This window comes from Chiloscyllium punctatum, chromosome 1, assembly GCF_047496795.1.
Source record: "Chiloscyllium punctatum isolate Juve2018m chromosome 1, sChiPun1.3, whole genome shotgun sequence".
Lineage (NCBI taxonomy): Eukaryota > Metazoa > Chordata > Chondrichthyes > Orectolobiformes > Hemiscylliidae > Chiloscyllium > Chiloscyllium punctatum.
The window spans coordinates 24,276,548-24,292,659 of record NC_092739.1 but is presented as its reverse complement, the minus strand read 5'-3'; the positions used below and the strand labels follow the sequence as shown (position 1 = coordinate 24,292,659).

Here is a 16,112-nt window from a genome sequence, read left to right as displayed (position 1 = left end):
AGCCCTGTGCAGTAAAATAAATTTCACAGATTCACCCTTTGTGAAGAAATATCTCCTTGTATCTATCTTAAATGGGAAACATCTTAACCTGAGATTGTGCCCTCTGATCCTAGATTCTCCCAGAAGGAAAAACAACCTTCCATGACATCCTGTCATGTCCTTTAAGAATCTTACATAGTTCAATCAGGTTGCCTCTCATTCTTCTAAACTCCAACGAGTACAGGCCCAACCTACACAACCTTCCCTCATAACGCCATCTTCTAAACCCAGGATCAGCATAGTGAATCTTTTCTGGACTACCTCCAATGCCAGGATATTTTTCCTTAGATAAGAGAACCAAAATGGGGGTGACACAGTGGCTCAGTGATTAGCACTGCTGTCTCACTGTGCCAGAGACCCAGGTTGGGGCAGCTGGCTATGTGGAATTTTTACATTTTCCCCATGTTTGTGTGAGTTTCCTCTGTATTCTCTGGTTCCCTCCCATGGCCTAAAGGTTTGCAGGTTAGGTGGATTGGCCATGGGAAATGCAGGGGGACATGGATAAGGTAGGGGATGGATGATCTTCAGAGATTTGGTGTGGATCTAAAGGGCTGAATAGCATTTTGCACATTGTAAGTATTCTATTCTATGATATCCAAAACTGTTTATAATATATTCCAGGTTTGGTCTACTTAGTGTCTTGTATAGTTTTAGTAAGACTTTTTTTAATACCCATTGACATTTGCCTTTCTTATTACCTGCTGAACTTGGATGCAAGCTTTTTATGACTTTTTCCACTTGACTCCCAGATTCCTTTGTGATGCAGCTTTCTGCAGTCTTTCTCTGTTTAAATAATATTCAGCTCTTCTATTCCTCCCACCAATTAAAAGCCCTCATATTTTTATATGTCCTACTCTATCTCCAAAGTTTTTGCCCACTCACATAACCTATCTATATCCCTCTACAAACTTTTTATATATTTCTCAACTCTGGCCTTCCCATCTACTTTTGTGATATCTGTAAGTCTTGCAATTTTGCATTTACTTCCCTCATCTATGGCACTATCTTCATATCCCTTGGTATCTTCAAAATTGATAAATGTTTAGGTCTTTCTTGAACATATTCCATTATTCTGTTTCCAAGTGATATTATCATGAAAGATATGGTTGAATTATTGAATTGCTTCCACTGGGATTTTTATAGGTATCTCTCATGTTTCCAGAGTGGTTTGTTACAGTTCTTTGGACTAAAAGGATCAAAGGTAGGGAGAAAATGGGAACAGTGTACTGGGTTGGATGATCAGCTATTCACATAGTGAAGGGTGAAGCAGGTTTGAAGGGCTGAATGGCCTATTCCTGCTCTATTTTTATGTTTCTATTTCTAACATTAAGCATAAGATAAATACAAATAAAACAAACAAATCAAAAATCATTCTGGAGATATAACTATTGCCAAGGATGGTGACAATACAGAACATTCTATCACAAGTAATTTTGACAAATGGCACAGTACATTTAACAAGAAGCTCAATAAGTATACAAGGAATAAAATGGCAAATGCAACCACTTATTTCCTCTTAGATCAGATGAGACTTTTTTTTTGGTTGTTTAAATGTTTATTCATGCATACATGGGAAATGTACAAACCAAAAATGGCGTACATCTCAAATTTGCATTGCAAGAACAATGTTTTTTTTACTACTTTTAAGATAACAAGCATCCAATCAAAGGGCTATACATTAACTCATGCACATTTCTACCCAATCATATCCACATTGTTTACATTCCAAATTAGTACAAATGATTATATTATCCAATAATATCATTACATGTTCATATCTTCTAGCAGTTAGTACATCTTCTCTTAGTACATACTTTGTAATCACAGAAAGACTATTTTTTTTCCCCTCAGGGAGAAAGGAACAGTCGAACATATTCATTAGATGTATGGGAAACCCGTGGAAGATAAACACCAGAATATCTTTCGAGTGAATGATCTGTTCCTGTGTTGGAAAATTCTATATATTTCCATGTATCCTTGATCAGATTACCTTGGTCAGATTCCTCTGTTCAATTTTAGACAATAAACTCAGGGAATTGATAGTGGGCTGACAAGGGGTTCGGTGCAGATTCACCATAGTGTTTCCGAGATAAAACAGATTAAATTATAAAAAAAAGATTATGTGAAGTAATATTATATTTCCTTATGTTTAATTGAAGTATTAAAATTATAAAAAGAATTTATAGGGTAAGTATTAAATACCTCTTTCCTGTTTCAGAGCTTTGTGGACCAAGAGGACATGATCGTCAAATTAAATCTGGTTAACTTAGAAGCTCATCAAGAAACAGTTTCTACTTACAAAGAACAGAGGAACTTAGAACTCTCCCTGCAAAAAAGTGTGAATGTTGGATCAACTGAAATTTGTGAAGCCTAAGATCAATAGGATTTTGGACAGTAGGTTTATCAAAACATGTGGAGCAAAGATGGATAAATGAATTTGAGATACTAATTAACCACAATTTGCAAAATAGTTTATTCCTGTTCCTATGTTCGTATATCATTATGATTTGTATGGTCGATTACAACTTCTTTTATTGTAAAATGTACCTAGTACTTTTAAGGAGAATTCTTTTTAAAAATGGCACTAAACCATGCCTAGAATTATTAAACCAAATGAAGAAATTTTTTTTAAAGCAGTAGGTTTTAAGGTATGTCATAAAGGAGGAAAGGGATTTAGAGACGCAGAAAGATTTAATCTTTGGTCTACATTCATGACTGCAAATGATGGAAATGGAAATGCTCAATAAATCAAATGTCTCTGATTATGAACTGGAAGATTACTAATGTGAATTTTTTGTTGTATGATGATTTCTTCTCCATTACTGCTTGCTGTAAAATGGGTTTGATGCAATTTGAAACATTTTTCACATAAAATATCAAAAAGGAACTTAATTCAGAAGCATGTCCAAGCATAAAAATAATAGTATTCAAAATCCATGATGTCAAAGGTCTTTTATTATTCCTTGCACGCCAAGAAAGTGTAATTGTTGACTTTTATCAATGGGCACATACAATACTCTTGAATTATACAAACCGATACATCACTATTTTTTACAATTTCAATCTTATTGTGATATTATACATAGACTTGATATTATACATAGACTATTACACAATAATATAAATTACAATGTGGTATTAGAATGTAAACACTTAGCACACTTGTACAAAATTACTTTGTAATGTTAGTTTATTTAAGAAGAAACCATACTTCTCTTAAAATGGCAGTAATTTCATACAAATTGGTTAAGCATATTTGCATTGTATTCTATGCAATTTCAAGTTTAACAGCTATATTTCCCAATTTGAGAAAGGAAATCACGTACTAGTAATGTCAGGATTTGTAAACTTTGCAACTGCCGCTAAGTGCAAACTAAATTTGCTACGCCAAATGTGGTAAACCCTCTGTTTGAAAAGGTTCTGTGTAAACTAGATGGTATTTTTTTCCAAAATGCTCTCTCTGCTTTATGGCTATTTAACAATCTTGTCACCTATTCATTTATTACTGGCTTATTTGAGAGATATAAAGCACACCTGCAACAGCAATGTCCTCATGTGTTGGTGACGTCCATAACATGACGCAGCCTCAAAATTGAAGTGAGGAAAAGTGAAGTTAAGGAGTAACTAGGATTAGTGATCTGGTGGCAACAGCTTGAATTTCAAAAATCTAGAGATATAAGTGAATTGGAAGACTGAAGAAAGAATAGAGTTCCGAAGTTTTGAAGTCCTGGCAAAACGGATTGTTAGAGTTGGAAGGTGCAATGAGTTCATTTTCAATACAATGGGATTTTGGGAGAAGCAAGAATATCTCCAACTGGGAGATGAGAGGTAATGTTTTTCAAAGAATTGATGGAACATACAAGACCAAAATGATTGAAATGAACAGACAGAGCCTAGAAGCTAGAAACAAGACAGCAAACAGCTATTACAGGACAAACGTTTGCTTATATCCTATTCAAAATGAAAGAGGTATTGGAAGAACATTCTCATCAACACAGTAGAGCAATAGCACTCTTGATATTTTTGGAATTGGGATAATTATAGAGTTTAGGACTTTTTGAACAGGAAATGTTTGGCACTATAATAGCTGTTCATAACGGTATAATAATGACATTTGTGCAGGAATTCAGTAGTTATGTAAATATTGGGGATGTCAGAACAAAATGTTAAAGAAAAATAATTATTGACTTTGATGTGCTTCAAATGTTATTTTAAAGGCATTAAAATGACAGCCGTTTTCAATACAAACTGAGGTATTACCACGGTCTATAACAATTTCAGAAGAAAATCTATAAAGTATTGTGCCGCATGTTGTGATGCTTTGGTTGTTAGGAACAAAACTTGACTTATTTCTCTATCTTGGGAGAAGACTTAAAAGGGAACTTTGCATGTCTCTGAACAGAATTGTACTAAGAATTATTTGAAGAAGTAACTCCTAAGATGTTCATGTTCTTGGTTATTTTCTAGGAGTCATGCAATATTCATTACATCATTAAACATGTGCTTTAATTTTCTACATTTAAGAGGCGACTAGAACTTTTACAGGTGATTTTCGTATATAGAATTGACTAATCTAACCCCGTTCTACAGTTGTTTTACTAACATAAAAAAAATCTTATTATGGGAAAAGAATGGCACTCTTTTGATTGCTCCACCAATGAGATAGCATTGGCATAATGAAGTGAATGGTGTCTTTCAGCAATGCATCATTCTATGACCACAATTGTTTTTTTTCTTGTAACCCCTGGCATAACAGGGAAATGGTTTTGGTAGTCCTGAATTTTAAGAATGAAACAGGTCATTCCCAGCAAGTATGTAAAAGCTCCAAAAGTTTAGATAAAGAAGATTTGCAAAATAACCAACTCCTTTCGTATAAGGAGAGCAATTGGCAAATTCTCAACAGACTTCTGCTCAGTAATTGTAACCAGTGAAAAGTTACGTGCCGGGAACATATAACACTTAATATTTTCTCTTGGAATGTGACTACAGTGCATACTAAGAATACATAATTACAAACCTTTTCATGTCACCCTAAAACATATGAAGCCCTGGGTGCGCCAGTTTGCATTGGCAGCCGGTACCTGTGCCTTATCGTCCTTGGGCATTACGTGCTGTACAGAACATTGAGCTGTGATTCAATCCCAGATCTGCACTGCGTCAGCCTGGGAAAACCGACGGTACAATTGGGCTCAACACCTTTGAACCTGCTGCTCCCTCGCCCATTTCTCTTCAATATTTTTAGCTGGAAAATGTGCGACCATGCGATGATTGAGGGTGGGATCGGGCTCAGATTTCTTCCCCTCTCCGCCACATTGAACAGCGTGCGAACAATCTCCAATTGATCTGTCTCATTCACAATAAACACGTGGTCAAGGTACTTGAGCGGGAACAGAAAAAAGAGACACGTTTGATCATTATTCAAATTACACCAAGTTGCTATAGGAAAACTTTATTTACATAAATTAAATTTGTGAACTGTTGTCATGAAAAATATGGTTACAATCTGAATCGTTATCTTGAGTGTCCAAATGCACCTGCAATCATTAAAATACTTTAAAAGATCACATCAATAATTTGGTCATCATTCCGAAATGATCTGAAAGTCTGATTTTCAGAGGAGTTGATCGAGTTCCTTCATATTGTGTTGCCTTCTCTCGAGAAAGAAGGAAGCTGAGTCTTGGGGTACCGTGTCCCCGAGGACCGAGAGTGCTGTACTGTTTTGGAAGTCATGATGAATGCGTCCAGCAAAACAGTTTTAAAAACCTGACATCGATTCCCCAGCTAACACAAAAATTCCATGCAATTGCAGAAGATCTTGTCAACTGAACAGGGCAGGGTGTGAAAAGCCATTTTGCACTCTTACTTTCTCACAGTGCGAAAACATCTGCCTCCTTTATATATTTATATACGCAGATGGTTCGTCGATGCTTTGCCCACGGGCGGCTGGTCACTGAAACCCACGGACTCTGTCCTTGGGGGAGGGAGGGAGGTCCCCCAACCGAGTGGATCTAATCTGCTGCGGCCCCAGTGATCTGGGCGGAGTGGTCAGTGCACCCCGTTCGGGGTGGACGGCGTGATCTTGCCGAAGGACAGGTCCAGCTCGTCGGCAGATTCGCTGGCCGGCTCCTCCTCCTCCTCCTCGTCGTCGTCGTTGGCGGCAGAAATCTGCGACACGCTGTCGAAGGCGGCGGCCGCTCGCTGCACCGCGTTGGGGATGGGGACGGCGCAGGCGCTGGCGACCTCCCGCTGCAGCGCCGTCTCCTGGTGGTAGGAGACCAGCTCGTTGCTGACGTTGGCGCTGTGCACGCGGCCGGCGGTTGGCGCGCAGCACCACCGCCTGCGGCCCAGCAGGCCCCAGAAGGCCTGGCGGAACTCGGCGTTGAAGGCGTACACCACCGGGTTGAGGGCCGAGTTGGCCCAGCCGAACCAGACGAAGACGTCGAAGGTGGTCTCGCTGACGCACGGCGGGGAGGGCGAGCGGCGGTCGCAGAACGGCACCAGGCAGTTGAGGACGAAGAAGGGCAGCCAGCAGCAGACGAAGACGCCCATGATGACCGAGAGGGTCTTGAGCACCTTGGTCTCCTTGTAGAAGGAGCTCTGCAGCGAGCGGTGCTGCTCCTGACAGTCCAGGCGGCAGCTGCGGGCGTGCTGCGCCGCCCTCTCGAGCGAGGCGATGCGGCGGATCTGGACGCGGGCGATCCGGTAGATGCGGCCGTAGGTGACCAACATGATGGCCACCGGGATGTAGAAGCTAATGAGCGACGACGAGATGGCGTACGCCCGGTTCAGGCTGGAGTCACAGTCCGCGGGCGGTCGGGGCCTGGGGGCTCCGTTGCCGCTGCTGCGGGCGGCCGGGGCGGTATGCCAGTCGAGCTGCACGGGCACGAAGGAGACGAGCACGGCGAGCGCCCAGGTCAGGGCGACCACCAGCAGCGCCAGGCGGCGGCTCATGCGGCGCTCGTAGCGGAACGGGCTCGCGATCGCCCAGTAACGGTCCACGCTGATGACGCACAGGTTGAGGATGGATGCGGTCGAGCACATGATGTCGAACGCCAGCCAGACCTTGCAGAAGGGGCCGAACGGCCAGCCGGACGCCACCTCGGCCGCCGCTTTCCACGGCATGACGAGCAGCGCGAGCAGCAGGTCGGACAGCGCGAGCGACACGACGAACAGATTGGTGACTTTGGCGCGCAGGTGCTGGTAGCGCAGCACGGCGGCGCACACCAGCGCGTTGCCCAGCAACGTAAAGAGGATGAGGGCGGACAGCAAGGCGCCGGTCAGCACGCGGCCGGCCAGCTCCCTGTCCCCCGCCGGGCCCTTCCACAGGCTCCCGTTCCTCATGCTAGCCCCGGGCACGCCCCACCCCCGTCTCTGCCTTTTCCCGCCTGACCCGACCTGACCTGACCTTGACCCCGGCTTCTAAAGCCTCGGCTTCTCCCGCCCGGCTCCTCGTGACATGGCCGCCACGGTGCGAGTGCGGGCCGGCCTCCTCCACCTCCTGCTGGCCGCATGGAACCGACACCGCCCCCCCCCCCCCCCCTCCTCGCGCTCACACACCCCGAAGCCGCTCAGTACCAGCCCAGACACGGCGCGGCCGCTGGCGGCGGCGACTCCCCGCCGACACGGCGCTGGCCCCTGCTTCCCGCGACGGGAGCTGGCTGCTTCCGCCGGTGTCGGCACGGGCTGGGCGGTGGAAAGCGTCGGAATTTGACTCCCCGCTGGAAAATAGTGTTTACCAACCGAGACGCTCAGAGTTCAATCCCATTCGGCGCCTGGAAAATCAACTCATTTCCACCCGGTGGGGAGGGGAAAAAAAACCTACATTTCCCTCCTCCTCCTCCGACAAGTGTTCGAGGCTCCTCTCGCTTTTCGCAGCAATGATCTGTCCTCGCATCCCTGAGTGCTTTGGAGAGCTCCGTCTCTCTCGGCGGTGCGTACTCCCGGCTTCTGGACGCGCTCGGGCAGGGTCAGAAGAGCCGGACCCCCCCTTTCCCTGTGTCAGAGCGAAGAGCCGCGGTCGGTCCTGACTGTTCACCGCAGGTTACTGCTCTGAAGTGAGGATTTCTGTGGCGTTCTGCACTCACCCCCACAGAGCGTCACACGGAGGCTCAAGGCTGACACGCAGATACCCCAAATAACGAAATCTGGACTCCACACGCCCTGAATAGTGTGTGTGTGTGTGGTGCCATGCGTTTCCCCACCCATCCTCCTTTCCATTACTCCTATGTTATTTGGTCATCTAAAGGGAAAGCGGTCCTGGAGTAATTGCAGCGGAATTTGGAAAGTGCCACTGCAGCGGATCGGAATTCCACTTGCAAATCGGCAAGAGTTGTGTTTTCTTGGCCGAAGTCTCCAGTTGACGAATTTGTGCAGAGTTTAATGAGAGCTGAAGCACTCGGGTGCTACCGCTCTTAACAGCCCCGTAGGTTTCGGGTCACTGCAATGTATATTTCCTATATTCGGAATGAACGACGAAAAACAGACTGTCGAATGTAATACGAAACAAAAAACTGCGGTGCAAAACGGAAAGTGCTGGAGAAAATCAGCAGGTCTGACCAAGAGTAGCTGGACTCGAAACATGTTTTTAACGCGCTACATATGCTGCCAGGCCTGATGAATTACCCCAGGTTTCTCTGTTTTTGAGTCTGTCAGAGTTATTGGATACGTTCATCGCAGCTTCGTAGCACCGAGGTCCGACTTCTACAGGAGGACACACGCCCATCATAGCCACATTAGACACAGGGCTTACCTGAATCTCCTGCCAATGGGACCCATCTCTCGCTTTACTGGTAGTGATTGCTATGCCATTGTTCAGCTAATGCCATTGCCACTTCCGCTGGAACCATATTTGTTTACTTATGGTATCTCATCACTATTATATATATATATCATTATTAGGATCAGGATAAATTGGGCAAATTATTCTTGGGAGCAGAGGATCTGGGTGGGACACTTAATCGTGGTGTGTAAAATTATAAAAGACTTGGACAGAGTGGATAGGAAGACCTGATTCTCCACTGCAGGGGGAGATCACTAATCAGATAATATAGATTTGGGGAAATTGGTAGAAGAATTTGAGGGAAGCTGGGGAGAATTGTTCTGAGCCAGTGGATTGTGGGGGTCTGGAAATCCCCCATTAAAAGTTGGTTGAGGCTGAAATCCTCATGGTGTTTAAAAATACTTGTATAAGACACTTGCAGCACAGTAACGTAAGGAGGTATGAACCAAGCAGGAAAGTGGGATTAAGCTGGATGTCCGTGCTGAGCAAAAATCAGCTATGATGGGTCAAGTGGCCATTCCTACATTTTTGCCATCACCTTTTATTTCACCATTTGATCCCTCTTCCTTTTCACTCTATCACATACCTTGCTTTTTGTTCCCTTTCCCTGCCTTGTACGTTATTAAACCAGTTGTAGCTCAAGAATTTTGTAATTGTGATGAATGACCATCCATCCAAAGTGTTCATTTTGAATCTCTCCGCAGATGCTGCTCCACCCACTGACTATTTCTACCATTTCTATTCCACTTTTCAGGCTTCATTGGCATAGAATGGACTAAATGTGTTGTTCTTTGTAACCTGTCAATGTTTGATTTAGATAATCATCAAGAAATTATAACAGGATGTCTCTTTGGATGGGCCATTTGGCTCAGATGGCTCGTGTGTGATTCCAAATAATGCCGATAAATGTGGTTGTGATTCCTATTCCAGCCGAGGTAAACTTGGGATCTGTCTCTCACTTGACCCTTAAGAATGGAAAACAGTAGGTAAAAAGTGCCAAAGCTCAAAATGAAAAGAATGAATTGCCTTTAGGCAGATGACTCATTACTGATTATTTGTTCCCGATGTCAATTCGTCAAGATAGCCCTCCCTCCTAGTAATTAACAGTAACATTAAGTGAGTATTCAATATAGGCGTCGGACTATTCGATGAGGCTCACCTTGTCGTCTCAGTGGATTTTATTTTAGCATCCGACTTCGCCATAAAGGGATCCGCTAACAACATTTAACCAGCGACGTTTGTGGCTATGCGGCTGCTGCGAGTTTGTTCCGCTATGATGGACTGAATGAAAACCGCGTGGAAGCAGGCGATCGCCACCCAGTGCACTCTAACGGGAAAACAGGTCAACGTTTCTTGAGCCTAACTGAACCGATGGAGTTCGAATTTGTTTTAACAGCTTCTTAAGTCTTAGATTTAGACCGACCTAAGGAAACCAAAAGGAACATTTAACGTCTAAGTGTAGTCGGAATTTCTATCAAAACGTGACGTAATAATGCATAGCACTAAACCCGAACATGAGATTAAATATGATCTAGAAGAAGTGGGACAAAGACTGAACGGAATGAAGGCAAAAAGGAGATATTATAGTAATAAAGAAACGCCCCAATAGTTGTACATTAGCTGAAGGAAGAACCAAATAGGGATTTTCAAAATTTTGAATTGGTTTTGAGAATGCTATTAGAAAGCATAATTGTGAATCAGGATGAAGTAACTGATGATGTGGATCACAGCTTTTATTGACGTAGAGGTAACAATCTCATTGTTCAGATGAGAAAAATAAAAAAAAGACCTGCCAACTCTTTTTAATGCATATAACCCATGCTGTACCTGTTATGGGCAGTATTTGATGGGACAGTTTGGAGCTTTATTCTGTACACTCCCTGGTAAATTGTCATTAGCTGCTGCTAAGGATCCAAGTTAGATATAGAGTGAGGCTTCCTCTTCACTGTGCTATCAGAATATAATACTGTATGGGTTAAACACAGAATAAGGTAGCCTTGCCACTGACCATCAACAATTCCCAATGTGGGTGTAACACTATCAGGTAAAGAAACCAAAGCTAGGGGGTTGCACAAATATGCTGGGACTGGAAGATTGTAGATGACAGATTTGAGATGGAAATTCATGCGCTACTTAGGGACAGCTTCACTCAGTTGTCAGAGGAGAAGAAGATAATGTTTGTCATAACTTCAGTGACATGCTGATGTTGCAATACATTTGGGGTTGGTTGGGTATGGGACAGTGATTGCAGCCTTTAGAAGACACATGTACTATGACAGTCATAATCCAGCGAGTGTGAGCAGCACCAATATATCCAGCATCACCCATTATTCCCCACTGCTATTTCTCATTCTGAGAATGTGTTCACCTTACGTCTGGATCATCAATGACAGCGCAATCCTCAACAGATGGAGTCCATGGGAGTAATACACGGTCACACTCCACAGGCATAAGCACCATCAAATTGTTCAGTGTGACCATCCATATCCTTGCCACACCTTCGCTGAGTGATTGGGCGTAATGGTGTGGCTTAGTAGTTATGCAGTTCATTCACTGGTTTCTAGTCATTACTGATTCCAGGATCACCTTCACACAGTTAGCAGCTTGGAAACTTGAGATGACCAAGTACAAGAAGAAAAAATGACTCAAACTAGGAGTTCAAGTTTAGAGGATAGAATTAATTATATTTCTAGTTTATATCATGACCACATGATTCACAGTGTCTTACAGCCACTTGTTTAAAGAAAAAAGGAGTGTTACTTTTGTAGGAAATGTAGCAGCCGATTTGTGTGCAATAAGCTCCCACAAGTAGCGATGTGACCTGATCAACTAGTTTTGTGACGTTGAGGGATAACTTAAGATAGACAAGACATTGGGATTAACTTCATTGCTTTTTCTTCGAGTGACCTGGAACTTTTACACCCACCTCAGGTGGGACCCTAGACTAGCGTGTCATCAGAGCGATGGCGCCCCTTGACAGTGCAGTACTCTCTCAATAATTCATTGCAATATTAACCTAGATTGGTGCTGCTGAAGCCCTAGAATAGAAATCAATCGAGTGTCTTTGAAATGCCAGCTGCAACCCACTAAATTGTGGCTGACTCACAAACGCTGGAGTTCAAAATAAAACGAGATTATCAAACTAGTTGCAGAGTTTAAAATAGAGTTTGCCTGCACAAGGTAGCTGGTTTTCTCTTAAACTTTATAACATGGGTTAAGCCGCTATCCGATGTAAATAGCAGCAATTGAACTGCACGTGTCAAAGAGTCTGTAACGCGTGCTGTCTGTAATCTGCAGAATTAAGTGGCATTGACGAATTTTAGTGCTGTTTGTGCATTCACTATGAAGGGAGAAGAAATCATGTGGAGTTAAAGAAAAACTGCTTTCATTTTCATCATAAATCTCTGCTCGTCTTCATCCGCTTGCAACATAAGGTTTAGATGATAAACTAAGCTCCATTTTGACTGCCTTCAGTAGAAACGGTCTTTGATTCCTCTAATTTGAAAAAGACCCGGTTAACAGAGAAGGGATGTACTCCCAAGGTAAAATACGAACAGCAAAAACAGTCATGTAAGAGGAATGGCACTTCTACTGAGATTAACTTGTTTTTAATCTCGACGCAAAAGCAGTTTTAACCATCTCCAACACTAATCGCGTTTTAAAAACAAGCTGCACAAAATCGGCGTCCCTTTTGGCCATTGAGACTTCGGGGGAATAAAAAAATCTGCCGGTTGCAATCAGCTAAGGAGATTACAATCGTTATGTACAGCAGCACAGAGGCAAGAAATTCTCTTTCTCAGTTTCATTGTCAACAGATGCTTTAATTGAAAACAATATATATGAAATATAGAAACCATATTTATTGCATACGTGAAATGTATTCCAAAACTGAAAATATTAACAAAAAACATGAAACTGGCTTTTAAAATGCGAGTCGTTTGCGTATATCACAGCGTTAATAATATTTATCATCTGTCAGTTTCCATATCCCACATGGTATGGGAATCTCTATGAACTTTACAAAGACCTGGATAGCAACATAAAAATAGCATGAGCAGACCATTTGGCCGTTCCGTGCTCTGCCATCATCCAACTCATTAGTTTGTTTCCGCTTTTTCCATATACCCTTTGGTCCTTTCAGCTGTAAGCACTATAGCTTGTTTTTGAAAACATTTAACATCTTGACCTGAACAACTTACTGTGGCAGGGAACTGCATAGATTCGCTATTCTAGATGAATAAATTTATCCTTATCTCAGTCCTAACGAGCCTATTGTGTATCCTTTGGCTATTACCTCTGGCTCTAACCCACCAATCATCAGGTACACTCTCTTACGTTTGCCCTATTCAGCCCTGTTAATAATTTATGGGTATTTTTGTGAGATTCTCCCTTCATTCTTCTAAATTCTAGTAAATATAATCCCAATCAATCCAGTCTTTCCATCGTCAGTTCTGCCATTCCAGGAATCAGTGTGGTCAATCTTTGTTGACCTCCCTCCATTGCGGAACATCCTTCCTCAGACAAGAAGACCAAAACTGAACACAACACTTGGTGTGCTGTCACCAAAGCCCTATCCAATTGCAGAAAGACATGTATTCTCGTGTGTTTGAATCCTGTCATGATAAAGGTCAACACATCCTGTACCTTCTTCACCTCCTGCTGCTCTTGCATGCTTATTTTCAGTGGCTGGTTTCCAAGGACACCCAGGTCTTGTTGCACATCCTGCTCCTGAACTAACACCATTCAGAATATAACCTGCTTCTTGTTTTTTGGTACCACAGAGGATAACTTCAAATTTATCCACATTATATTTCATCTGCAATGCATTTGCCTACTCACTGAACCTTTCCAAATCTCACCAATGCATTTCTGTATCTTCCATTCAGCACACTCTCCCACCCAGTTTTCTGCCATGATATGATCACAATGAAAATATTGACTGGTTAAGGCTGAGACACAATTGATACAATTATTGTGTGCTGATGGTAAACTAACTGAAACAGTATTGTGTAACATTATAGGATACAACCATATACATATATAGAAAGGGCTATACAAATGTTCTCTACAAACAGAGGGCTATACAAAAAGCATTAAATCATTTCTTATATAATATGGAACAGTATCACAGGCTTTGTGTTCAGCATAGTGAAAATATGACTATAACTACTTTAATATAAATATGCATTTATAAATATTCATGATAAATACATTTCCTTAAATTCATGATCATAGCAAGTGAAAATCTTTTATTGTGCATGAAAATCAAATGAAATAATTTGGTTCATCTTACAAATATTTGCCTTTTATTAAAGCAAGTTAAACATTAGTTAAATTGCACAGAACACTTCAAAAAGTGCTGAAGATGCATGCATGCGGTAGAAAATAGCAAAAGGCATTGCAAGATTTACAATTAAAATCCAAGCTTCAAAGCCATAAACATTTTCTTCCAATCCATTGTCAAATTGGGGCCAGGCTCCAAAAGCTGGAAGTATCCAAAACTTTAAGAAGGAAAAAAAGAATTTGGAGGCAGGTTAATTAATAAATGTCATTGAAAGTTAATAAGTACTAACAATAGGTGCAGGAGTAGGTCATTCTGCCCTTCGAGCCTGCACCACCATTCAATATGATCATGGTTGTTCATCCTTAATCAGTATCCTGTTCCTGCCTTATCTCCATAACCCTTGATTCCACTATCCTTGAGAGTTCTATCCAACTCTTTCTTAAATGAATCCAGAGACTGGGCCTCCACTGCCCTCTGGGGCAGAGCATTCCACACAGCACCACTCTCTGGGTGAAGAAGTTTCTCCTCATCTCTGTCCTAAATGGTCTACCCCGTATTTTTAAGCTGTGTCCTCTGGCATTCACCCATTAGCAGAAACATGTTTCCTGCCTCCAGAGTGTCCAATCCTTTAATAATCTTATATGTCTCAATCAGATCCCCTCTCAATCTCCTAAACTCAAGGGTATACAAGCCCAGTCGCTCCAGTCTTTCAGCGTAAGATAGTCCTGCCATTCCAAGAATTGACCTCGTGAACCTAAGAGTCTTTGGTGCAGTGCTAACATGCAATACGTAAAAATGATCAAAATTGTTATTGGTACAATTTTTTAAAAAATCTCCATTGAGCTTTACATTGCCAGAATCGTACAGCATTGTTGTGCAGCTGAATTAAAGCTAAACCAGCTTTAGTCCTTTGTATTTGATACAAATAACCTCCAAATTAAAAAAAAAACTGTTACCCATAAATTAGTAATTATTAGCAAATACATGATTTGCATTCATAACATTAACAACAACAAATTGTATTCATTTAGGGCAGCTCATAGGTGCATTATAAAGTAAACATATGGCACTATTGCATAAGAGATGACTAAAATTCTGGTCAAAGCAATAAGTTATAATTTATTATAGCAGGAAAGCATGATGCAGAGGCAAAGAGGTTTATGGAACAAACTTAATACCCAGGCAGCTGAAAACACAGCTGGCAAAACAACTAAAGTCAGCAATACTAAAGAGATTAGAATGAAAGAATTACAGATATATTTGGACAATTGTGAGACTGGAGGAGATTACAGAAATAGGGTGGCATGGGACCATGGAGGGATTTGAAAACAAGAAAGAGAATTTCAAAATCTTGTTTAACTGGGAGATCAGTGAGCACAGGGATGATGAATAAAAGGCATCAGTTTGAAAACAAACAGCAGAAGTTTGGAGATATACTTAAGTTTATGGAGCAGAGAATGAGAGAGGCTGGCCAAGCATGTGAGAATAGTCAAGTCTCGAGGTAAGAAAGGCATGAATATGAATTTCAGGAGAAGTTGAGCTGAATCGGGGTGGAGTCAAAAAGTGTGGTGCTGGAAAAGCACAGGCGCTCAGGCAGCATCCCAGGAGTAGGAGAGTCGATGTTTCAAGCATAAGCTCTTCATCATCTTCACCTCCACATTCCTGATGATGAGCTTATGCTCAAATCATCAACTCTCCTGCTCTTCAGGTGCTGTCTGACTAGCTGTGCTTTTCCAACGCCATACTTTTTGACGCTGATCTGCAGTCGTCACTTTCTCCTGAATCGGCTGGAACTAGGCAACGTTACAGAAGTAGAAATACGTTATCTTGGTGGCAGCCTTTGATAGTTGCCAGGGAGAAAGTGTCAGTGACTAAGGAGTGTGCTAGGGACAAAAAGAAAAGCTCCAATATTCCAAATATTTAATTGGAGAAAATGTATTTTTATCTCGTACCGAGTGTCGGACGACAGTCTAATTTTGAGACCTTGAGAGATGGGATCCATGATGCGGA

At 42.1% G+C, this 16,112-nt stretch overlaps 2 protein-coding genes and 1 long non-coding RNA gene across 3 annotated transcripts in view; all 3 read right to left on the bottom strand.

Annotated features, from left to right (window-relative positions):
• Nucleotides 1-2,974: 2,974 nt before the first annotated feature.
• Nucleotides 2,975-7,549, bottom strand: drd5a (dopamine receptor D5a). The gene has a single exon (XM_072579189.1). It carries the CDS (start codon nucleotides 7,378-7,380, stop codon nucleotides 6,085-6,087), a length of 1,296 nt encoding a protein of 431 aa, XP_072435290.1. The 5' UTR covers nucleotides 7,381-7,549; the 3' UTR covers nucleotides 2,975-6,084.
• LOC140482206 (uncharacterized) lies at nucleotides 2,975-10,088 on the bottom strand. Its single transcript, XR_011961690.1, has 2 exons — nucleotides 9,978-10,088; nucleotides 2,975-5,416 (listed from the first exon to the last, which is right to left on the bottom strand). It is a non-coding gene; the product is annotated as an uncharacterized lncRNA (long non-coding RNA).
• A 2,554-nt stretch (nucleotides 10,089-12,642) lies between these two features.
• otop1 (otopetrin 1) overlaps nucleotides 12,643-16,112 on the bottom strand; it is a 29,066-nt gene continuing 25,596 nt past the window's right edge. The window contains exon 7 of the mRNA XM_072580615.1: nucleotides 12,643-14,319. Coding sequence (XP_072436716.1) covers nucleotides 14,149-14,319 — 171 coding nt within the window. The 3' untranslated portion in view covers nucleotides 12,643-14,148. The remainder of the gene's footprint in view (nucleotides 14,320-16,112) is intronic.